Genomic DNA, 25,069 nt, shown 5'->3' on the forward strand with positions numbered 1-25,069 from the left:
TGAGTTCTAGCCGGGCTTTTGCCTTTCTAATTCCCTCTCTGCACGACCTAACGAGATCCCTGTACTCTTCTTGAGTTGCCTGCCCCTTCTTCCACAAGTGATAAACTCTCCTTTTTTTCCTGAGTCCCAGCCAGAACTCTCTGTTCAGCCAGGCCGGTCGTCTTCCCTGCCCGTTCTTCTTGCGGCAGATGGGGACAGCCTGCTCCTGCGCCTTTAAGACTTCCTTCTTGAAGAATGTCCAGCCTTCCTGGACCCCTTTGCCCTTCAGGACTGTCTCCCAAGGGACCCTCTCGACCAGTGTCCTGAGCAGGCCAAAGTCCGCCCTCCGGAAGTCCATGGTAGCGGTTTTGCTGGCCCCCCTCCTTACTTCACTAAGTATTGAGAATTCTATCATTTCATGGTCGCTAAGCCCAAGCCAGCCTCCGACCACCACATCTCCCACCAGTCCTTCTCTGTTCGTGAACAGCAGGTCAAGCGAGGCACCTCCCCTGGTGGGCTCGCTTACCAGCTGCATCAGGAAGTTATCCTCCACACACTCCAGGAACCTCCTCGACTGTTTCCTCTCTGCCGTGTGGTATTTCCAGCAGACGTCCGGAAAGTTGAAGTCCCCCACGAGAACAAGGGCTAGCGACTGTGAGACATCTGCCAGCCTTTTGTAGAATATTTCGTCTGCCTCCTCATCCTGGCTAGGTGGTCTATAACAGACTCCCAGCAGGATATCTGCCTTGTTGGCCTTCCCCCTCATCCTTACCCACAAGCACTCAACCTCGTCACCACTACCATTGAGCTCTAGACAGTCGAAGCACTCCCTAACATACAGGGCTACCCCACCGCCTCTCCTTCCTCGCCTGTCCCTTCTGAAGAGCTTATAGCCATCCATTGCAGCACTCCAATCGTGAGACTCATCCCACCATGTTTCCGTGATGGCCACTAAGTCATAGCTACCCCGCTGCACAATGGCTTCCAGCTCCTCCTGTTTGCCGCCCATGCTGTGTGCATTGGTGTAGATGCACTTGAGCTGGGCTGCCGATTTCTCCCCCAACATCGGCGTGCCGCCCCTAGGCTCTTCTCTAGTGAGCCTGGCTTTATCCCCTTCCCCCTTCGAACCTAGTTTAAAGCCCTCTCGATGAGCCCCGCCAACTCATACGCGAGAATCCTTTTCCCCCTGTGAGACAGCTGAACTCTGTCCGTCACCAGCAGGCCCGGTGCTGTGTAAACCTCCCCGTGGTCAAAGAAGCCAAAATTTCGCCGATGGTACCAACCCCTAAGCTACGTGTTGATCCGATGAGTTTTCCTGTTCCATTCAGCATTCCTCCCTGCCACTAAAGGGATCGAGGAAAACACTACCTGTGCTCCTGATCCTTCCACCAGTCGCCCCAGTGCCCTGATGTCCCTTTTGATTTCTCTCTGCAACCTCCTCACTGCCAGCCTGTATGACCAACAGTGGGTAGTAATCGGAGGGCTGTACCAGACTAGGGAGTTTCCTAGTAATGTCCTTAACCCGGGCCCCAGGGAGGCAGCAGACTTCCCTGTGGGATGGGTCTGGCTGGCATATTGGGCCCTCCGTCCCCCTCAGAAGGGAATCACCTACAATTACCCTCCTTTTTTTCTTAGCAGAGGCAGTCGTAATGCGTGGGGCTGACTGACTCACCCTGGGCAACCCCCTGGATGGACCTTCATCTGCATCCTCATTTGTCTGGCCCTCAAGTTCCAGGGCCCCATATCTGTTCTGTAAGGGCAACTGGGAAGGTTGAGGTGAGGGAGGCCGGGCGGGGATTCGCCTGGCGCCCCGAGCAGGGACCTGTGCCCATTCCCCCCCTGTCTCCTAGGTCCCCTCCTTCTGCCTGGCGGCAAGAGGGCAGGGGATCCTCCGCTTCTTGTGGAGCCTCCATCTGCTGCCGTTGCCTCAGGGATGGTAGGGTGGGGCTCCACCAATCTACCTCTCACACTCCCTGATACTCCTTAACCTCTCCACTTCCTCCTTCAGCTCTGCCACCAGGCTGAGCAGATCATCCACCTGGTCACAGCGCACACAGGCGTCATCTCTGCTGCCCTCCTGTACAAGTGACAGGCTCAGGCACTCCCTGCAGCCGGAGACCTGGACAGATGTATGTTTGTGTGGGGGCTCAGTCTGGGTCGCCAGATTCCTTCTGGCGATGACTTCTGGCCCAGTGGTAACCATAGCTAGGTCCTCTTCTGGGAGGGCGATGACCACTAGTTGAGCTAGCCTCTAGAGCCTGGAGTGGGGCTGCGCCCTGCCCGCTCGCCTTCCCCGCACGCCCTGCCTGCGCAAACTGCGGCGCCACATCCTGTTTACCCGCCCTGGTCGCCACGCTCTGGGTCGCTCGTGCTCCCTGGGGGCTGCTCTTGTATCTGAGGGGGTTTGGCCGCCGTCCCTCCTGTCCCCGCCCACGCTGAGTCAGAGCTGCCGCTCGTCAGGAGCTCGCTCCTCCGGCTCGGGGGAGGGGGGCTGGGGCACCCTCTCGCTCCCTGCGCTTTGGCCTTCGCGGTTTTTGCCGCGGTTTTGCCACTTTAGGAAGGGTCCCCCGGCGCGATCCTCCGCGATCCTCCGCTCCGGAGCCCTTCGCCTCGGTGGCTTAGGGTCAGTCTGAGTGCTTGGGGTCCTTTCTCGAAACCCCTGTCTGAGTTTCACCTAAGGAGAGCCCAGAGGCTCACTCCAAGAGACTGTGCCCCCTGACTCAAGGGAAAGCCTGGTGGTGACAGCTGAAAAGCACAACCTCATCAGGGCTTTCTGACAGCTGCTCACAACCTGTGAAATCCCCCGGGAGCCAGTGGAAGTTGGCCTTGTCTCCTGCCGGTAAGGGCCTGTGGGGTTCTGTAGGGTAGTGGAAAGCTCTATATCTGTATTGTTTTAGAGAAGGAACTGATTCTGCCTTACTCTCTTTTTTTTTTTTTCCCTACATATCCCTCCCAGAAGAAAACCAAATAAGCAAGGACACTGCAGTTTTTGTGTCATACATGTTGGAGAAGTGAAACGATATTTGTGCTTAGTCTGAATATTGCATTCCTTTCAACAGTATTCATTCTGAATATTGCATTCCTTTTGCTGAAGCAGAGAAGGGCTGCAGCTTCCCATAACTTGGTAGTGTTTTGACCAGATGTCACCTTCTACAGGAGGACGTTATGTTACTGGGTAGTTATGTTTGGAATAGTGAAGCTGAACTGAAAGATACATGCAAGACTAGGGCTAAAAAGAGTCTTTCCCAGCCTTCAGCCCATCCATAAGGGGACTGAGTAAGTAAGAGGGTTATATGGGACACAGTGCTTACTGATGATCACTTGTGTACTTGCTTGTTGGAAATGATTTGCAGTAGATAGAAGGCTGGCTGATCATTCACTCCTGCATGCCCTGGCCTATAGTTGTGACCATTTTGCTTTCTTTCCAACTCCTGTTCACCGTATGTTCTCTCCCCCTGCTGGTAAATGATGGAGAGTGGCTTGGCAAGCTCCTCTGCCAGCTCCCTCAGTACCCTCGGGTGGATCCCATCCGGCCCCATAGACTTGTGAACGTCCAGGTGGCGTAGCAGGTCATTAACTTCTTCCTCTTGGATTATGGGGGGTTTATCCTGCTCGCTGTCCCTGTCTTCCAGCTCAGGGGGCTGAGTACCCTGAGGATAACTGGTCTGACTATTAAAGACTGAGGCAAAGAAGGCGTTGAGTACCTCAGCCTTATCCTCGTCCTTGGTGACAACGTTCCCCCCCGCATCCAATAGAGGATGGAGATTCTCCTTGGCTCTCCTTTTGTCATTAATATACTTGTAAAAGCATTTTTTGTTGTCTCTCACGACAGTGGCCAGGTTGAGTTCTAGCTGGGCTTTTGCCTTTCTAATTTCCACTCTGCACGACCTAATGAGATCCCTGTACTCTTCTTGAGTTGCCTGCCCGTTCTTCCAAAGGTGGTAAACTCTCCTTTTTTTCCTGAGTCCCAGCCAGAGCTCCCCGTTCAGCCAGGCCCATCGTCTTCCCTGCCCGTTCTTCTTAAGGCACATGGGGATAGCCCGCTCCTGCGCCTTTAAGACTTCCTTCTTGAAGAACGTCCAGCCTTCCTGGACCCCTTTGCCCTTCAGGACTGTCTCCCAAGGGACCCTCTCGACCAGTGTCCTGAGCAGGCCAAAGTCCGCCCGCCGGAAGTCCATGGTAGCGGTTTTGCTGGCCCCCCTCCTTACTTCACCAAGAATCGAGAATTCTATCATTTCATGGTCGCTAAGCCCAAGCCGGCCTCCGACCACCACATCTCCCACCAGTCCTTCTCTGTGAACAGCAGGTCAAGCGAGGCACCTCCCCTGGTAGGCTCGCTTACCAGCTGCGTCAGGAAGTTATCCTCCACACACTCCAGGAACCTCCTCGACTGTTTCCTCTCTGCCGTGTGGTATTTCCAGCAGACGTCCGGAAAGTTGAAGTCCCCCACGAGAACAAGGGCTAGCGACTGTGAGACATCTGCCAGCCTTTTGTAGAATATTTCGTCTGCCTCCTCATCCTGGCTAGGTGGTCTATAACAGACTCCCAGCAGGATATCTGCCTTGTTGGCCTTCCCCCTCATCCTTACCCACAAGCACTCAACCTCGTCACCACTACCATTGAGCTCTAGACAGTCGAAGCACTCCCTAACATACAGGGCTACCCCACCGCCTCTCCTTCCTCGCCTGTCCCTTCTGAAGAGCTTATAGCCATCCATTGCAGCACTCCAATCGTGAGACTCATCCCACCATGTTTCCGTGATGGCCACTAAGTCATAGCTACCCCGCTGCACAATGGCTTCCAGCTCCTCCTGTTTGCCGCCCATGCTGTGTGCATTGGTGTAGATGCACTTGAGCTGGGCTGCCGATTTCTCCCCCAACATCGGCGTGCCGCCCCTAGGCTCTTCTCTAGTGAGTCTGGCTTTATCCCCTTCCCCCTTTGAACCTCTCGATGAGCCCCGCCAACTCATACGTGAGAATCCTTTTCCCCCTAGGAAATCGAAAGGCGTAGCTTGGTTCCAGTTTGACGAACTAAGATCCAGCTGTATCAAAGAGACTAAGTATATACTTGTCACATGAAAGTTAATTTAAGCATATGTTGAGCTTTGTTGCTGCTCTCAGGACTACCACCCTCAATTGCAAAAGGTCTACCCTTGGGTAGGGCTGCACTAAGTTCAGCAGGGCACTGGAGAGATGTAGCAGGCAAGCCGGATGGGGCATTGGGCAGGATCAGGGTTGAAATCCATGCATTAGTCATTCAGGTTCACTGAGCTCACCAAATAAACAGATTTAAAATAAAAAATAAACTTTGAAATAAAAAATAAACTTTTTACTGCATGAAGGCAGAGTAACTGATTGCTTAAAGCTGGAGATAAAAAAAAATGGGAAAGGGATTATTTAGATAATGATGCCTGCAAGAGCTGGAGGTTGGATTTGATGTCCTCTCCAGGAGTGCTGATGGATAGTGAAGGTGCAGAACATTTTGATATGTAGATGTATTCAGTCCATCTAGAAGATGCTGGTGGGGACATTCTTCTCCCACGGCACGTTGACAGTCACAACATTGAAAAGCCAGTGATACTCTGATGGACTAGGGCCTACCTTTCACTGCTCTGTCTCATGAAGATATGAACAAGGCACCTGCATAGCTGCAAAGAGGGTTTAAACTTCCCTTTGGAGCAGCAGTGGGTACCTCTCCTAACTATGGCCATCAGCATTTAACAGGAAGAGAAGTAGATCCATGTTCTGGCCAGGCCCTCTCCTTTGGTCACACCCTGCAGCACCTCATGGAATAGGGGATAAACCTGATGCGAATCAATTGGGTGGCCACCTTAGCAACATTATTTCTTGTGCCTTTTCCAGCCCTTGGCTTGCATCTTTTCTATGCAGCCCTATATATAGCCCTGTTTCTTCCACAACTCTACAGGTTGGCTTCCCCCAGCTCCCCTGACAGTCTCCTGCTCCCAGCAGGAGCACAATCCTTCATATGTTCATTCTTTACAAGAGAGCATATCCATTTGCTCACAATTGTGGGCCAACGGGGAAAGAAATACTTCCAGAATACACTGGAGATTTTCATAAGGCAACAGGGCTTTGGGTTCCCATGGCGGCTGGGCAGTAGAAGTTGAAACTGTGACAAGAGCAGAGTATTGACAGATATATTTTCAACTGGCACAGGGAAATTGCAGTGACTGACTGCCTTTAGGTTGATAACAGCCTTTAGGTTGCTCACAAGTCTATGGGGCCAGATGGGAACCACCCAAGGGTACTGAGGGAGCTGGCGGAGGAGCTTGCCAAGCCACTCTCCATCATTTACCAGCAGTCCTGGTTAACAGGGGAGGTCCCGGACGACTGGAGGCTTGCCAATGTGACACCCATCTACAAGAAGGGCCGGAAGGAGGATCTGGGGAACTACAGGCCAGTCAGCCTGACCTCGGTGCCGGGGAAGATTATGGAGCGGTTCGTCTTGAGGGCGCTCACAAGGCATGTGCGGGACAACCAGGGGATCAGGCCCAGCCAGCACGGGTTCATGGAAGGCAGGTCCTGCTTGACCAACCTGATCTCCTTCTATGACCAGGTGACCCGCCTAGTGGATGAGGGAAAGGCTGTGGATGTGGTCTACCTGGACTTCAGTAAAGCCTTTGACACTGTCTCCCACAACATTCTCCTGGAGAAGCTGGCGGCTCACGGCTTAGACAGGTACACTCTTCACTGGGTAAAAAACTGGCTGGAGGGCCGAGCCCAGAGAGTTGTGGTGAATGGAGTTAAATCCAGTTGGCGGCCGGTCACGAGCGGTGTTCCCCAGGGCTCAGTTTTGGGGCCGGTCTTGTTCAATATCTTTATCAATGATCTGGATGAGGGGATCGAGTGCTCCCTCAGTAAGTTTGCAGACGACACCAAGTTGGGCGGGAGTGTTGATTTGCTGGAGGGTAGGAAGGCTCTGCAGAGGGACCTGGACAGGCTGGATCGATGGGCTGAGGCCAACTGTATGAGGTTCAACAAGGCCAAGCGCCGGGTCCTGCACTTCGGCTAAAACAACCCCAGGCAACGCTACAGGCTTGGGGAAGAGTGGCTGGAAAGCTGCCCAGAGGAAAAGGACCTGGGGGTGCTGGTTGACAGCCGGCTGAACATGAGCCGGCAGTGTGCCCAGGTGGCCAAGAAGGCCAACGGCATCCTGGCCTGTATCAGAAATAGTGTGGCCAGCAGGAGTAGGGAGGTGATCGTGCCCCTGTACTCGGCACTGGTGAGGCCGCACCTCGAATACTGTGTTCAGTTTTGGGCCCCTCACTACAAGAAGGACATGGAGGTGCTGGAGGGTGTCCAGAGAAGGGCAACGAAGCTGGTGAAGGGCCTGGAGAGCAAGTCCTATGAGGAGCGGCTGAGGGAACTGGGACTGTTTAGTCTGGAGAAGAGGAGGCTGAGGGGAGACCTCATCACACTCTACAACTACCTGAAAGGAGGTTGTAGCGAGGTGGGTGTTGGTCTCTTCTCCCAAGTAACTAGCGATAGGACGAGAGGAAATGGCCTCAAGTTGTGCCAAGGGAGGTTTAGGCTGGACATTAGGAGAAATTTCTTTACTGAAAGAGTGGTCAGGCCTTGGAACAGGCTGCCCAGGGAAGTGGTTGAGTCACCATCCCTGGAAGTATTTAAAAGACGTGGAGATGAGGCGCTTAGGGACATGGTTTAGTGGGTATGGTGGTGTTGGGTTGACGGTTGGACTCGATGATCTTAGAGGTCTTTTCCAACCTTAATGTTTCTATGATTCTATGATTCTAACAGTCATTTGAGGGATCTTGTCTGTGGTAGTATTAGCAATGTGCCAGTAATCTGGGTTTACATTGGATGGATGGATGGATGGATGGATGTGTGCAAAACCCTTGGGTAACGAAAATCAGCTTCCTACAGTATTTTATACAACAGGCCTGGTTTACTTCTTACAACAGAATCTACATTAGACAAGCCTTACCATTTCCTAGAGCCCGCAAAGTGGGATAAGGAACACCTGAAGCCAGAAAGTGAACAAACTTTAGCGAACTCTAGAATTAGACTCCCTGCTTCAAGGCTAAGATATGGTACTTATATAGTGATCCTTGAAACTTCACATTTGCAAATAGACAAAAGGAATTATCAAGGTCTACTTGTCTGGCACCTTTCAAAAGCACTAAATTAATTTAAAAAATGAGTGCTGAAAGTGGTGACAAGTGGAATGACATTGCATTGTTGAAAATGTAACAACATTTCATATGTGAAGTAGTATGGCAGTTTCCCCTTGGAAATATTTCTTTGGAGAACAGCATCATAGTTCAGTGATTTGGCATAGCAGTCTCCTCCCTGTGGATAGTTCACACATTGCAGAAGCTAATTCACCAGGCCTTCTGGTTTAGATTCTAGCCCAATATTGCTAGTAAATATAACTAGTAAACATAATATAAGACTACAGCAGGACTAGCAAGTGCTTGCTTGCTTGCATAAACTGACATTTGGAAGTAAGTATTTAAGTCACAGAAAGGATCTATAGAAGTGCAATTCTAAATGAAAATGAACCATCATAACACAACTGCCATTAAGTAAGCACCAAGAAACTATACCATAAATTGTATCCATAAAATTTTCATTTTTTCAGCATTGCTACAGCTACAATACAGATTTTAAAGTGATAGCTTATTAAATTAAAACTGTAATACTTCTAAACCTGTCGTAACTTAGCTAGATTGACTATTAAAGGTGGTGTTTACCTGTGATCGTAGTCTGCTTAGCCCATGACCATTGTAAAACGATGTGTATCAAGCAGCACTACAATTACAGTGTACATACTAGGGGCTTCATCTTGCAGGATGCTGATATCTGACAGCTGCGTAATACTTGCATTTCTTAATAAAGCATGAGCAGAAGGCATCCCTCTGAAGCACCTAGCACCTTTCAAGTTTGATCAGTGTACTCATGCTTTCTTTCTTTTATCCTTCTTGGGAAACTCCCCTTTACCTTGCTAAGAGTTTGGAAACAGCAGCAAAAATGCACTCTAGCACTGTTCACTACTACTGTGTCACAGCTGTGGGTCCTTGGACTCATCAGTCCAATAAACACCAAAGGAAGCTCACAACTGACTGGCAATTCATTTCAGGCATGCTGAGAACTGTGATGTCAAGTCCTAGGCTTTGGTTTAAGAAAGCGTTGAAGCATGTGCTTCATTTTAAACATGTACCTAACACTGTTCTTAGTGCTTTTCTGAACTGAGTAATTGTTGACTCAGTAACCACTGCTCATTAATAGAGAAAGAAATGGTTGTTTAGAGAAAGTACCTTTGGCTAGGCCCTGACCTGTGTTTTTGATGTGGCTGAACTGAGATCTGCGTCGAAGTTCAAGGTGCTCTTGAACCAGGAAGGATGGAAGACACTCAGCCTGCCACAGGTGATGCTCAATGTTTCACAGGTTTGCTGTCTTCATCGCAATGCCATCTGGGAACAGGAGGACCCCTTATAATAATAGCTAATACCTTTTATTGGTGCTTTTGCAAAGGGGCTAAATATTATCTTCACAAAGACTCTGAGATGTTGGAAGTAACTTGTCTAAGACGATAGAGAAGAGCAGTGATAGAGATGGATAGACCTCAGGTCTTCTCAGTCCGGGCCCAGTACTCTGCCCAGTAAAGTCTTCTGCCTTCAAGGATAGAAATGGATACAGTCCAGCCAAGGCAGAGTGGGGTTGTACAGCTCTGTGAAGAACACCAAAAAGCCCCATGGTTTGTACTTATCTGTAAATGTAGTACTGGATAAGTGTCAGCAGTGATGAGTTAGTCTTGCTACGACTGCAAAGAGAGACAATCAGGTCTGTGATGTTCCATTTCTGTTCATTGCAACATCCATCATCTGGTGGTCATTTATCATTGTCGGTCTACGAGTATTTATTTTACTGAATTATATGGAAAACTCAGCACACTCTGATTCTGTAGCAAGGAACCATGGGAAAAGAAGATTTGGAGAGATTTTTTATTCCTTTTTAAAAAAAAATTTCTTAATGTAGGATGTGACAAAAAAGAAAAAAGAGAGACATTTTATTGTTTATATCTTTCATTAATTTTTAAGGAATGACTCGAAGAAATTGCTGAAAAGAACCAATTGTGGAGGCTATATGATGAGCAGATCTAAGAGTCATTTTAATATTTAATGAGACCAAAAGCCTCTCATCACTAATCATTTTTAATGGCACTTGCCCTTTGGCTGGGTGTATGTGGCTGCATGTGACTGCATGTTTTTAAGGGACTAGTGAAATACTACTCGAGACAGGAGAAAAAGTGGTGATTTGGAGTTGTTTGGTTGCCATGTCAATTTAGTTTATGATAAGGCAGGAAACTGAAGCTTTGTTTGCATCTCAGCATATTCATATGTTACTTCAAACTCTCCATATCACTGAGTGACTTCTCAAAGATCATTAAAAAAATGATGCATGGAGCCTTACAGCAATTCTGCTTGCCAGAGGGGTAATTTAACAGAGAGATGAATGTGTCTAATTGAGCAAAGCACTTAAAAACATGCATCCATCCTCCATCAACAGAGTGGTCACGTGAATATTTTTAAGTTAGGCTGAAAGCTTCAGGGATTGGTTCCCCTTTTAAATGGCACAGCAACTGGTGCACAGCAACCTATATTAAGTCAGAAGCAAATCCACAAGGTAGACAGAAATTGAACTCAGGCATCCTGCCTTTCAGTCAGTGTCTCTGACAAAAATACTCCTCGCTTGTTAACACAACATCTGAGGTAGGGGGAGGAGAAGAAATGCCTAGTAATAGACCACATCTATGAACGTTTTAGCATCGCTTTCTATTTTTATAGAATCTATAACGAGTGTTGACTTGTGGCAATGTACAGACCAGGGTTGAGCTCTAACAGTAATAGCTGTATTTTTGGTATGCTGTGCTAACATTGAATTACTGACAAATAGCTGGAAATGGATGTTCTGAGTGATTTAGAAATAATGTGAACCCTAACTTCTATTAGGTTTTCCTTCCATTTGCTGTTTCAACATTAGAACAAGGAGGGTATTATTTATAACAAGATATGTAAAGTTGGAATTTACAGAATCTTGAAAGTGCAAGTGTGGTTTCATAACTAAATAAATCTTAAGACAGGAAAATGGGAATTAATCAAAAGTTAGATGTCCTTGAAAAAGCTTTCCTTTTTTTTCCTTCCTTGGAAATATTTACAGCTATATACTTTCTTGTCACAAGCACTCAGTGAGTCAACTAGGAAAGATGTCCTCCTAGACTTGTTTGTGAATAGAGAAGGACTCGTGGGAGATGTGATGGTAGGTGCCTGTCTTGGCCACAGTGATCACAAAATGGTTGAGTTTAAAATTTTCAGTGTAATGAGAAAAAAGGACAGCAGAGTTGCTACCCTGGATTTCAAGAGAGCAAACTTTAAGCTACTCAGGGAGCTACTTAGCAGTGTCCCCTCGGAATCTGCTTTTGAGGGCTTAAAGGTCCATTGAGTGCTGGTCAGTTTTTAAGAACCACCTTTTAAAAGCACAGGCGCAGGCAATCCCATTGTGTCATAAGTCAAGCAAGCGGGACAGAAGACCAGCTTGGCTGAACAGGGAACTCCTCTTGGAACTCAGGAGGAAAAAGAAATTGTATGATCTCTGGAAGCAAAGTCAGGCTTCACAGGAAGATTACAGAGCTGTGGTTCGTATATGCAGGGAGAAGACACGAAAGGCCGAAGCTCAACTAGAGTTGAAACTGGCCAGTGCTGTATCTGACAACAAGAAGGGCTTTTTTAAGTATGTTAATAGCAAGAGGAGGTCCAAGGAAAACATTGGACCGATACTTGTTGAAGATGGTCACCTGACAAATAGGGATGAAGAAAAAGCAGAGGCATTCAACACTTTTTTTGCCTCAGTCTAATAATACTGATAGACCTTGGGCCGCCGGGTCCTCTAAGTTGGAGGACCACGACTGCGGGAACAGTGACTTTCCATTTGTGGATGCTGAAATTGTAAGGGACCAGCTGTATCAGCTGAATGTTCATAAGTCCATGGGGCCTGATGGGATTCATACCAGAATACTGAAGGAGCTAGCGGATGTTATGGCAGGACCCCTCTCGATCATCTACCAAAGGTCTTGGGAGTCTGGGGAGGTCCCCGCTGACTGGAAGCTCATCAGTGTTATTCAAATTTACAAGAAGGGCTTGAGGGAAGACCCAGGAAACTACAGCCCTGTTAGTCTCACCTCAGTACCTGGAAAAATTATGGAGAAGATCATACTGGGTGCTACTGAAAGGCATTTAAAGGACAATGCAATCATCAGGCACAGTCAATGTGGGTTCACGAAGGAAAAGTCCTGTTTAACTAATCTGATATCCTTCTATGATAAGGTCACCCGCCTAGTGGATGAAGGGAAGGCGATGGATGTAGTTTTTCTGGACTTTAGGAAGGCTTTTGATACTGTCCCTCACAGCATCCTTCTGGACAAGTTGTCCAACTGTGGGATGAGCAGGTTCACGGTGCGCTGGGTGAAGACCTGGCTGAATGGCAGGGCCCAAAGGGTTGTAGTGAATGGGGCTACATCTGGCTGGCGACCGGTCACCAGCGGTGTTCCTCAGGGCTCAATTCTAGGGCCAGTTCTGTTCAATATTTTTATCAATGATCTGGATGCGGGAGTTGAATGGACCATTAGCAAGTTTGCTGATGATACTAAACTGGGAGGTGCTGGTGACTCTCTCGAGGGATGAGAGGCCTTGCAGAAGGATTGAGATAGATCAGAGCATTGGGCAATAATCAATGGCATGAAATTTAACAAGAACAAATGCCAGGTTCTTCACCTGGGACGGAGTAACGCCAGGCACAAGTATAGATTGGGAGAGGAGTGGCTGGAGAGCAGCCCTGCAGAAAGGGATCTGGGGGTGCTGGTTGACAGCAGGCTCAATAGGAGTCAGCAGTGTGCCCTGGCAGCCAAGAGGGCAAACTGCATTCTGGGGTGCATCAAACACAGTATAACCAGCTGGTCAAAAGAGGTGATTATCCCACTGTATTTAGCGTTGGTGTGGCCTTCACCTTGAGTATTGTGTGCAGTTCTGGGCCCCACAATTTAAGAAGGATGTGAAGGTCCTTGAATGCATCCAGAGGAGGGAAACAAAGCTGGTGAAAGGGCTGGAAGGCATGTCCTATGAGGAGCGGCTGAGGACTCTGGGTTTGTCTAGTTTGGAGAAAAGGAGGCTGAGGGGCGACCTCCTTGCTCTCTGCAGCTTCCTGAGGAGGGGAAGTGGAGACGGACGTGCTGATCTCTTCTCCCTGGTATCCAGTGGCAGGATGCGTGGGAATGGTTCAAAGCTGTGCCAGGGGAGGTTCAGACTTGACATTAGGAAGCACTTCTTTGCCGAGAGGGTGGTCAAACACTGGAACAGGCTTCCTAGAGAGGTGGTCGATGCCCCATGCCTGTCAGTGTTTAAGAGGCATTTGGACAATGCCCTTAATAATATGTTTTAACTTTTTTGGTCAGCCCTGAAGTGGTCAGGTGTTGGAGAAAGTTAGCCAGACTAGGCCGCGGTGGGAAAATTCTGAGTCATGCTGAGAAGGGAGAAAAGAAAGTCATGCTGACCTTGCTCTGTGCAGATAAGCAACTTTGAGAAAGTACAGTATAAGAAAAACAGGATGGAACCCGGACCACGTAGCAGTAACCGAAAGTAGGAGGAATATGATAATGTAATTTTTAGAGCTAAGCCAATGATTGTGAGACAAGTATGCATAAGGTAGAACTTAGTGTATAAATATGTGTAGGGTTTTACAATAAAGTTGAAGCTGGCCTTATCACTCACATTGAGTCGACTGCCTGCCTTCCCTCGCTCGTCGCAAGTGGCGCCCGAACAGGGACCCCCCATCCCTGTTTTTCACCGGACAGCGAGATCGGAGAAGCACTGGTAGCAGCGACCAGGGAGCAGAAGATCAGCAGACGCTGTCACGGCGTGCCTGATCTGTGCTTGAACCCAGGACGATTAAAAGGGGTTCGCCGTCCGATAGAAGGCTACCCGTGGGAAAAGGCTGCAAACGACCGGATAATTAAGAGGGTCAAGATAGCGCGCAATGGAAGTAGAGGTAGCCTTCGATATTTTAAAATGCTTTTTAGAAGAGCGGGGAGTAAGCCAATTAAAAGACCTGGCTGGGTTAATTGTGTTAGGGAAAGCGAAAGGGCTTTTTAAAGACCCTGAAAGTATGTTTGAAGTAGACGAGTGGCGTTCTTACGGAGATTGTTTGTGGGATCTAGTAATTGATGATGATAAATCAGCAAAAAAATTAATGAAATCTTGGAGAGATGTTATTAATTGCATAAAAAGATATAAAACTGAAAGGCAAATAGCTACAGCTGCCTCCGATCGGCTTGAGCAGTCCGATCCTGCCGCTGGACGTCTCACAGCAGGGGGTGACTACTTTTCACCTCTGCCTTCGGGAATTCCTGTTCCCGTCGTTCGCCGACCCTCTCGTCCCCCTCCTGATCCACCGACAGAAAGGGCTTGTCCCTCCGCACCGCCGGGGGAAAGGGAGGGGAGAGGGAAGGTCCAAGTGAAAATGAGAGGGTAGACAGTAGCGGACAGGAGACTGCTCAAGCTGAAAGTCTTCTAAAGGCCCCACCCCCCACCCCCCCACCCCCCCCCCACCCCCCCCACCCCCCCCATCCCCCCCCGTCCCAAGCTCATCAACAGCCGCGTTTAGTGCGGGTTAGTTGGGACAAAATAGCACGAGAAGCTGTTGAACAAAAAGATTTTGATTTATTAGATCAAATTAGCCCTCAAGCCTTCCCGGTAATCTACCAGGTAGATAACGCGGGGGCTATGACTGGGGTGCATGAGGCCCTAGATTGGAAAATATTAAATCAATTGCGAAACACAGTTAATGAGTCGGGAGTGCATAGCGAGCCTGCAAGGCAAATGCTAAACTATATCTGGGATAGCGGAATGCTATGTCCAGAAGATATTAAGAACATAATGAGGCTTATTTTGAAGCAATCACAACAATTACTTTGGCAAGCTCACTGGCAAAGACTTTGTGAAATATCTGCGCACTCGCCCCGAGCCCCAAATGATCGTTTAGCTGGAGTAACTGTAGAACAACTAATGGGTATAGGTCCTTTTGCCTCTGTAGAAATGCAGATGCAAACTGGCCCAGACGTGTTGTTAGAATCTATGAAATTAGCACGAGAAGCCTTGCAGAAAGTTAAAACTACACCAGCTCCTCCCTCATATATGTCAATTAAACAAGGAAGAGAGGAGCCTTTTGCATCTTTTGTAGATAGAGTCACAGACGCTATTGACCGCGCAGATATGGCAGATTTTATGAAAGGACCTTTGCTGAGACAGTATGTATTAGAGAATTGTAATACTTATACGAAGGGCATCCTTGTCACCTTACCTTTAGACGCCACCATAGAAGTCATGTTAGAGCGAATGAGTAGAGTTCCTGTAGGAGCTCAAGCCATGTTAGTTGAAACAATCAGAGAACTAGGGGAAAAATTAGTCAAGGCGCAGGGACAGGCGTTTGCAGCTCTTGCCCCACTGAAGCCTCCGGATGCCCACCAAAGTAAGACGACTGGCCGATGAGAGTATAAGTGCTTCCGATGTGGCTACCCAGGACATCTGCGTCGACAATGTCGGGAGCTGCCAGAACTGTCAAATGAATAATCATAATACTACGGTCTGCCGGCGTTCGGGAAACGGGAAACCGAGCGCCAAGAGCCGCAGCGCGCCGACACCAATCGCGGCTCCGGTCACCTTCAGGCCAACGGCAGCCCCCAACCAAACGACAGTGCAGAGATACCAGACGCCAGCAACCCAACTTTGACCAGCAACCAGGGGGAGCCTCGGACTGGATCTGGCAACAGCAGTAGATGTCACGCTAATTGACGACCGGCCGCAAAAAATTGCTACAGGAATTAAAGGGCCCATAGTTATCAATGGACAATCTCATGGAGCGTTGTTGTTGGGGCGATCATCCAGTGGTCTCCAAGGACTTTTTATATTACCAGGACTTATCGATTGTGATTCAAAAACTCAGTACCCACATCGTTGACCGAGCAGTGGATCGTATTGACCCTGACTTACCTGTGGACTTAACCGTTTTGCACGGCCCCACACATTTTATTGGTGCACTCACGCAGTGCAAAAAGAAAAAGGGGGAGACTGTGAGAGTATTAGAATGGATATTTACCGGAATGCAACCAAAGACTACAGTTCAAGATAACGACACGTTTGATTGGAATGTGCTAGATTGAATTTATAGCTGTTACTGCTGTTTAGCTATTAATTCGCAGGCTCTTGTGCTTGCCATGGGGCTTGCTTGCCTTAATGTGTATTAGAGTCTTGTGCTCGTTAGTGGCTGCTTTTTTGCTCTCGCTGCTTGCTGTACTGCTGCACTGCTTATCGTCTTACTGTGCTGTGCCTGGGAACATTCTGATAACAGCAATGGGGATGCGCCTGGGCCGGCAGATGGCCAGGGCATCGCTGCTGCTTCTGTGCTGCTGTGCTGGACAGGCTGGAACTGCAGCGTGAACTCGAATCGAAGGGACTGTGACCTGTGGCTGAGTCCATGCGGGACAGGACGCCCCGAGGCGTCTGTGACTGTGGATAAGCCCATGCCCAAGCAGCAGGAACCACCTGAACCAACGGAGGACAAACTTTACAAGAAGCAGCGCAAGTGCAGCAGTGACCCGACCTGAGCCGGCTTTGGTGCCCAGTAACTCCACGCAACGCACCACCTCTGCTGACCTGAGTGACTACCATAACAGATGGAGCCCAAAGTCATGGACTAAATGAACGCAGTAGACATTTTGTGTACATTTATGGATATTTTATGGACATTTTACAGGGGATTGTGCGGGCCTGTCCTACGTGTAGCCACCATGGGCCTGGTCTCGGAATCGGCGTGAATCCCAGGGGACTCGAGGCCAGAGAATTGTGGCAAGTGGATGTGACTCACGTTGCTGACTTTGGCAGACTGAAATATATACATGTTACAATTGACACCTATAGCAAATTTATATGGGCCACGGCACAAACAGGAGAACAAGCACTCCACGTAATGCGACATTTGACTAGTTGTTTTGCATTCATGGGAGTGCCACAAATGATAAAAACTGACAATGGCCCTGCATACACAAGCGCCAAAGTGAAACGTTTTTTTCCAAACATGGGGAGTGCGACATACTACTGGTATTCCGCACTCACCCACGGGACAAGCTATCATTGAAAGGGCACATCAAACGCTGAAACAATATTTGCAAAAATTTAGGGAAATCTCAGATGTACAAGAAAGACTTGTTAAGACTCTTTTTGTGCTAAATCATTTATGTATTTTTACAGATCAGAAAGAGCCACCAGCATGGGTGCATGGTTATCCTAAAGAAAATAAGGATGACAAGCCAGTTTTCGTTATGTATAGAGATCCAGCAACCGGACTGTGGAAAGGTCCAGCAGAAGTGAAGTATATGGGTAGAGGTTATATGTGTGTACTTACTCCCACAGGGCCGAAGTGGATTCCAAGCCGCTGGACCAAAGCTGCTGTTGCTGATGATGATCAATGCAGCTCTGCCCGTACTGATCCCAGCGATGCCGTTGCCCAGCCGTGCGAACTTATGGGTGGCGTGGGCGAATAAAACTGGGACGACAGACTTTTGCCTGAGTTCAGCTACGGCAACTGAGCCCTTTAAAACATGTCTGATAGGCTTTCCTGAAATTATTGCCAGAGATTTTGATAATTGGATGTCTGTAACAGTTAATTGTATAAATGTTACTGTAGCAAATTGCTCGGTACAACTAATAAGAGCCCTAAATCACACTCTCCCTTGGGACCCCCAAGAAATTGACCTTTTGGGGTCAGAAAAAATTGGAAATGCAACTGATAATGTTACTACTCAGACATGTTTTGTGTTTGGCAGCTTTAGCCGCTTTGCCGCACAGGCCCAGACCTTTCAGTCATTGATCGGCATAAGCAGCCGCACTGATGATAACAACCCTTTTGTTAATACCACCGGTTGGACTGTTGTTTCACCTTTTATGAAAGGATTCGAAATAGGCCAATATTGTGGGAATTATAACGTTTCCAAAACACTCAGTGCCTATGGACAGAGTATGAAGGGAACCAATAACTCTTTGTGGAACAATGATATGGCCAAAGCTCTTCCCCCCGGATATTTTTTGATCTGTGGGGATCGAGCATGGCCTGGCATTCCAAAGAACGCCTTTGGAGGGCCTTGTTATGTAGGTAAATTAACTCTGCTCACAGTTAGCCGACAAAGTTGGCTCAATATAACTACAGTAGCGACAAATCGACACAAAAGGTCTATACGTCAATTGCAAGCAGATTGTAACGACAATATAGAATTATGGTCAACCACAGCCAATGTATTTGCTTCCCTAGTGCCTAACATAGGCACTGCGCAAGCGCTGGCTTGGTATTTTATTAACAATTATAGTTATAGTAAAAATAGCATATCACTGTATTTTAAATAATGTTGTAAAAATGAACCACAATGTATTGGTGGTCCAAAAAGAAAAAGGGGGAATTGTTGGAGAAAGTTAGCCAGACTAGGCCGCGGTGGGAAAATTCTGAGTCATGCTGAGAAGGGAGAAAAGAAAGTCATGCTGACCTTGCTCTGTGCAGATAAGCAACTTTGAGAAAGTACAGTATAAGAAAAACAGGATGGAACCCGGACCACGTAGCAGTAACCGAAAGTAGGAGGAATATGATAATGTAATTTTTAGAGCTAAGCCAATGATTGTGAGACAAGTATGCATAAGGTAGAACTTAGTGTATAAATATGTGTAGGGTTTTACAATAAAGTTGAAGCTGGCCTTATCACTCACATTGAGTCGACTGCTTGCCTTCCCTCGCTCGTCGCAGTCAGGCAGTTGGACTAGATGATCGTTGTAGGTCCCTTCCAATTGATCTATTCTATTCTATTCTATTCTAGCTCAGCTGGTTAGACTATTTTAAAAGTACTTGAGTGGATTTATTCATTGATGTGATCTAGTCAGAATGTGACATATTAGGAACAGTAAGTTGTTTAGAAACTAGAATGAAAAGCAAGCGTTTATTTATTTATTTATTTATTTACATTCAGCTTAAGTAACTCAATTTTAAGGAAGTATAGCATTTTGGGGAAAACAAACAATGTGTTAGAGACTTTCAGAAAGGCATTAATTCAGGAAAAGATTCCTGGGAAATTCAACATGTGATGATTTGGGACACAGAGTCAATGTCTTGCAAGTTATTTATTATCAAGTGTATATATCCAAAGGACTGCAAATTTGGAAAGCTGTGTAGAACTTGGTAGTTAATTTGGAACAAAATAATTTGATGCATTGATTAACTTTGGAAATTATCCACAGACAATAGCATTGTTTTAATTCATTCATAATTAATAGATTAAACCATATAGATCCTGATCCTTCTGTGTCATGCAGTCACTGCGTCTTCATGGATCTCAGCTGATATCTGCAGATTTCATTGAATGAATCTTTTACAGTTTTCTCAGTCTTAAAATGGAGAGTAATACCGGCCTAATTTATAATGGGTTGATAGGTTTAGTTAATCATTAATTTTATAGAGCATTCAGTTCCTTGTGTAGGGGGTGCAAAATAAATGTAGAAGATGAGTTTATACTTCAGAAACAATTTCTTTGGAGATTCTATTGAGAAATCTATCATGGTAGTGATCGCCATTCGGGAGAAAGGAGGTTGGATCACAGCTCCCTAGTTCTTATGAGCTCTTTAAAGTGAATTACAGCAGATGGGAAAAAAGAAAATGTGGATTTCCCTGGTTTAGCATCTCAATACTCTTTCTGGAGGTCTGGAGGAATTATTTCTGACTCTTCTTTTTTCCTCAGGTTGGAGGTCACACAATGCTGCCTATTCGTTGGATGCCTCCAGAAAGTATCATGTACAGGAAGTTCACCACAGAAAGTGATGTCTGGAGCCTGGGGGTCGTATTATGGGAAATCTTTACCTATGGCAAACAGCCATGGTATCAGCTCTCAAACGATGAGGTGTGTGTATTATATTTTCAAATTGCATAAAGGAGGGTGGCATTTTAACTGATGGTATGGCTTCTCTGGGGAAAGGACAATAGCAAATTTATTTAGTAAAAGCAATAACCCTGATATCATGTATTTATGGTATTGTCGCAAACTTTGTGGTTGAAGTTCTTCTTTTTCACCCTTTTCTCCCCAAGTTAGATGGAAGTTATCCAAGTAGGACTATACCAAGTTGGGATGTAGCTTCTTCCTTTGTATAGGATAGTCTGCTCTGGGTGTTGAGAAAGACCATGAGGCAATAAAAAGGAGCTTACTTGTCTCCCAAACTGGCATTGTGTGATTTCAGTTACATATCAGGAAATGTCATTGTCATGAAGTGGTTGTTCTAAAACATTCTTGAATAGATTGAAGGAATCTGGAGATCTCTTCATACCTGGGAAATCAAAAGTAATCCCTTTCCAGAGATTAGCCATGATGGTACTCATGAAGTGTAAGGAGGGAGGGAGAGGTGCTCTATGTGAGACGATTCAAACAGCTTACTTCTGAGACGAGGTGAGATTGATAGACAGGTAGGGGAGGTATGGTATTGCTTCCCTACCACCGTTCCCTCATGAATAGAAGGGGTAACACAGGTTAACATAACATTGCATCACATCAGTCAAGGTATTGCTCCTTGACATCCTACATTACGGTGATTTTTCCAGATCATATCCCACTGCCTGTACATCTACCTAGAAATGCAGCTCTTCTGCAGAGGTGGCTAGGTGACTGCCACCAGTGAGGCTGCTGTGACTATTAGCAGCTAGCTCTTCTATGGGTGAGGCCTACATAATTGGCATGGCTACACTGATCCTTTCCTTGTGATTTCTCGTAGGTGATTGAGTGCATCACTCAGGGCCGAGTGCTGCAGCGACCTCGCACGTGCCCCAAGGAAGTATATGAGTTGATGCTGGGCTGTTGGCAAAGGGAGCCTCACATGAGGCTCAACATTAAAGAAATCCATTCCCTCCTCCAGAACTTGGCTAAGGCATCTCCAGTTTACCTGGATATTTTAGGCTAAAACATCGTAGCATTTCTTCTTATGGTCTGCGTGAATGAACGTGTTCAACTGTCACTGAACTCGATTAAAATGTGTTCTTAACTTTGACAGTATTAATGACAAAGATATGGAGAAGCTTTCAAAGGGCAAGCAATGTGCACTTCTACATCTATAGACACAGTGTTGACTTTTTAGACATTACTGAAACATATCTTCACTCTCTCTCTCTTTCAGTTTCTATCATTTTTCCTCTCTCTAATCAATTTGGCTTCTGCATTATTGTAACTCTGCATAGACAAAGGCCTTAAAAACTTGATCTGTTATATCAGCAGACTCTTCAGTTAGCCCACCACAACTAACAATGCCTTGTTGTATTCATGCCTTTGATGTGGATGAAAAAAGGGAAAAATATATTTGACTTAAACTTTGTGATTTCTGCTGTACAGATACTGTGAGTCTCTTTGTATTCACCTCAATTTTTTTGCTTCAGCATGTGGGTGGAAAAAGACTAATGTTCTCTACACGAAGCATATTTCTTGCAGAGACAAAGCTAGATGGAATGAAAACAGCACTTATGTGATCCACTATCTGAAGGAACTATGGGATCAGATGGCATCCAACCCCACTAAAAAAACACTGAAACAATTTGATGGAAGGCAAGAGGTGGTTTAGCACTTTCCTTGGACAGTCTTTCTGAGGAGTAAAGGGATTGTTCGAGGAGGTGCATGGCCAGCATTTTTCATTGCCAGATACAAGTCTACGGTAAAAGGGAAAAAGATATTGTCTGTACTGCACACAATTATGTTACAAAATGATGAACAAAACACATGCCCTTATTTTGTCTTCTGGTAGGATATTGGCATGCCACTGGTATAAAAATGTTCTCCAGCTAGTCTTTGGTAATAAAGGCTGAAGCTAGGCTTATTAATGTACAGGATTAATTTCAGGATCAAGTGTTTAAACTAAGGATTTTGTTAAGATAGGGCAAGCTATAGATGCTGGGGCAGGTGTATCTTATACGGTGCTTGTCCAGCAGCGTATTCCTTCCTTCCTCAATACTTTTTTTTTTTTTAACTGTGCAAGCAAAACTGTGCATGGTATTTGTTGATTAATGCCCTTTGTGCAGAAATTAATCTCTCATCTTGTAGTACACCCTTGTACTAACTCATATATATATATATATAAAAACCTCATATAGCTAACTCATAATAGCATAACTTATATTTCATTAGAAGGGGCTAATGGAGGACACATTTACAATGCTACAGATACAATAGACTGATATTACATGAATAATCTAAAGCACAGAGATCACTGGTTATGTTTGAGCCATGGTGGGGGATAGAGTGAGATCCCTGGACAAAATAAATATGACTCTGAGATTATGGCTTACTATTCGGAGTGCAAAGACCCTGAATTCAGCACCATGTTTGTGTCGATGCTAGTGCTGTCATTCCCAACATCCACTTTTTAAAAAATTATTTCTTTTTGATTGGATGGGCATTGTACATGTACAGCATTTGCATGGCCACTGTGTTGATGACAAATGCATGGGTATATCTGTTGTTTTTCAAACCGGAAGTTGAAGATTTCAAATTTAGAGGTAGGTTTATTTTTAATATGAATTCTTACAAATGAAAACCTACCTTACCTAGTCCTCAAGACTTTTGCCTTCCTCTGTGAGGGGGCATTGCTGCAAAAAAAAAGTGATCTTTCTTTTCTTTTTCTCTTTTTGTTTTTTTCTTATTGACATGAGCCAGATCAAAATAGTCCTTCATCTTTGTGTTGGGAGTATTGTATTTAATAAATTAAGCATTTTATTTTTGCAAGTGTTCCCATAATATTCTTAATATATAATTTACTTGCATATATTATTTATTGAGGCATTTTAGGTTTTCCTTCAGAAGCTTTTAGAGATAGCTCATAAATATTTTGAACATTTCAAAAGAAAACAGTTCACTGGACAATGGTGGATTTTTACCCTTCTCAATGTCATTGAAAAGGCAGCATTACAAATAAACATGAGAATATAACTATAAAGCCATATTCAGTTTTTCTTTAATAAACTAGATGTTATTTCTTAACCAGTACTGAACTGGAAACACACAAAAAGTCTAAGGAAGTTTCCTACAAAATTGGCCTTAAAATTTTACTAGACTGTCTTAGAAGTTCACATAGAAAGCTAGATAAAGACTGAGCATCTGGTGAAACCCATTGTCTTGAGAATCTGATTTTTATGTTTTAAAGGAATTTGCAAATAATTTTCAACATAGCAGTGGAGAAGGAAGGTGCTGATACTCTGCGGTGGGAAAGGGTTGCAGGTGGTGGAAGGGGAGGTGTTAAGCTTCTGCCTGCTGTATTCTGTCTTAGTTTCTTATGAGCTTAAGAAAAAGGCATCTGAGATGCTTCTGTTGCAACACAGGCTCCAGCCTGAAAGCAAACACATAGGTTTTGCAAGCGCTGAAAGAATGTATACCCCCAAAAAACCCAACAAAAGCAAACCCAACAAACCCCTGAAATTGTACTTAGTGGCATCTTATTTTTGATTTACTGGTGAGACTATTAGAGTCATTTTAGAGAATAGCTAATGTTACAATGCATTGTGCAATAACATAGCAGTATGTTAAACTTCTAAAGGACCAAATGTTCTACAAAGCCACCAGTACAGATAACCTTAAGCTATATCATTACTCTTCTTGATCATGCATAAAAGGTATAATCAGAGTAGACAAGCTATTAACTGTAGTTATACATATTTTGCATTTTTTCATGAAAAGGTAATATATATGTAAAAATTTACATACATCTACATTACTACAGATGATAATTAGTGCTATTAATAAATTAATAAAGTCTGCTGAGTGACCAAAATAATTTTTTTTCTTTTTATATTTATTTTTCTATGTTTCTGAAATTCAACTTTTTAAACTGGTGTGCAGCAGAGGAAGTGCTAGAATGTCAGAGATATAACAACAAGCACTTTTTTCCCAAAATGACTGCTTAAAAATGTTTCTTCCATTCCCATCTCACTTGCTGATTTCTCACAAGGAAATGAACTAAGCTCCAAAAGCAGTTTGATTTACTGTCATTTCTGGGTTTGCACGATTGCTTTTTTATTGTCCTAGAATAACAGTGCAACTTCATTAGCATTTTATAATTGTCTGCAGTAATGAAATAATTCCAAGACTACTCGGACCGCAGCACTACTTGCAGGACAATGGTGAGAATGCCAAAATTCAGCAGTAATAATAGCAGCATTTGTGCGCGCTCTCTCTCTCTCTCTCCCCCCGCACCTTTTTGAGAGAGTGTTTCTGTTGTGGCTGATGTAGACTTTTACAAAACACTTTGAAAAGAAAAGAAATAACCCAATAAAATGATCAGGTCACTGGATGACTAAGGTACAATGGGAATGTGTTAGAACAAGACTATCTCTGGGATGTTGCAGCCTGTAAATGAATTCAAATGCTGCTATAAAATGTGAGAGAGGGGAGTGGGGAAGGGCAGGGGAACAGAACAGGGTTTCTAATAAAACATGAAGGTTTTGATAGCACAGGATGTTGTATTTTCTTGTTGTCAGGGCTGGGATGAACCAGTGCTGCTTTGAATCAAGAGGTCCTTGAAGACCCTTAGTTAAAACATATGTGGGTTGTTTTTTTGTGGGAGGGGGGGTGTTACTATAATTAATCACAAATACAAAGCAAAAATAAAAAGTGTACATGTTTCAGGGAAAACACTGTGAATTTCACAACAGCAACAAAGTGACTATTTTTCCATCTTTTAAACATATATCTCAGGAGAAGAAAAAGGAAATGCTGGGTACATTATTTTACCGTCTGTGCATTCTAGACCAGGTCTACGGGGTTTTTTTGTTTGCTTGTAGAAGGCTCTGAGTGACAACGAGCTGGTAATTTATAAACACTGAATTATTTGGGCAAGGATAATAGAAGCTGCTAGTAGTGGGGCTGTTTGATAGAAATATATAAGAAAACAGAGATCAAATCAAATCTTTAGAGAGGCCTATATCTTGCAGCTTATCATTCT

At 45.4% G+C, this 25,069-nt stretch overlaps 1 protein-coding gene across 1 annotated transcript in view; it reads left to right on the forward strand.

Moving 5' to 3' along the window:
• Positions 1–21,049, forward strand: part of LOC142075048 (BDNF/NT-3 growth factors receptor-like) — a 236,140-nt gene extending 215,091 nt beyond the window's left edge. The window contains exons 16-17 of the mRNA XM_075136040.1: positions 19,843–20,001; positions 20,864–21,049. Coding sequence (XP_074992141.1) covers positions 19,843–20,001; positions 20,864–21,049 — 345 coding nt within the window. The remainder of the gene's footprint in view (positions 1–19,842; positions 20,002–20,863) is intronic.
• The last annotated feature ends 4,020 nt before the right edge of the window (positions 21,050–25,069 follow it).

The sequence above is a fragment of the Calonectris borealis genome, chromosome W, assembly GCF_964195595.1.
Source record: "Calonectris borealis chromosome W, bCalBor7.hap1.2, whole genome shotgun sequence".
Lineage (NCBI taxonomy): Eukaryota > Metazoa > Chordata > Aves > Procellariiformes > Procellariidae > Calonectris > Calonectris borealis.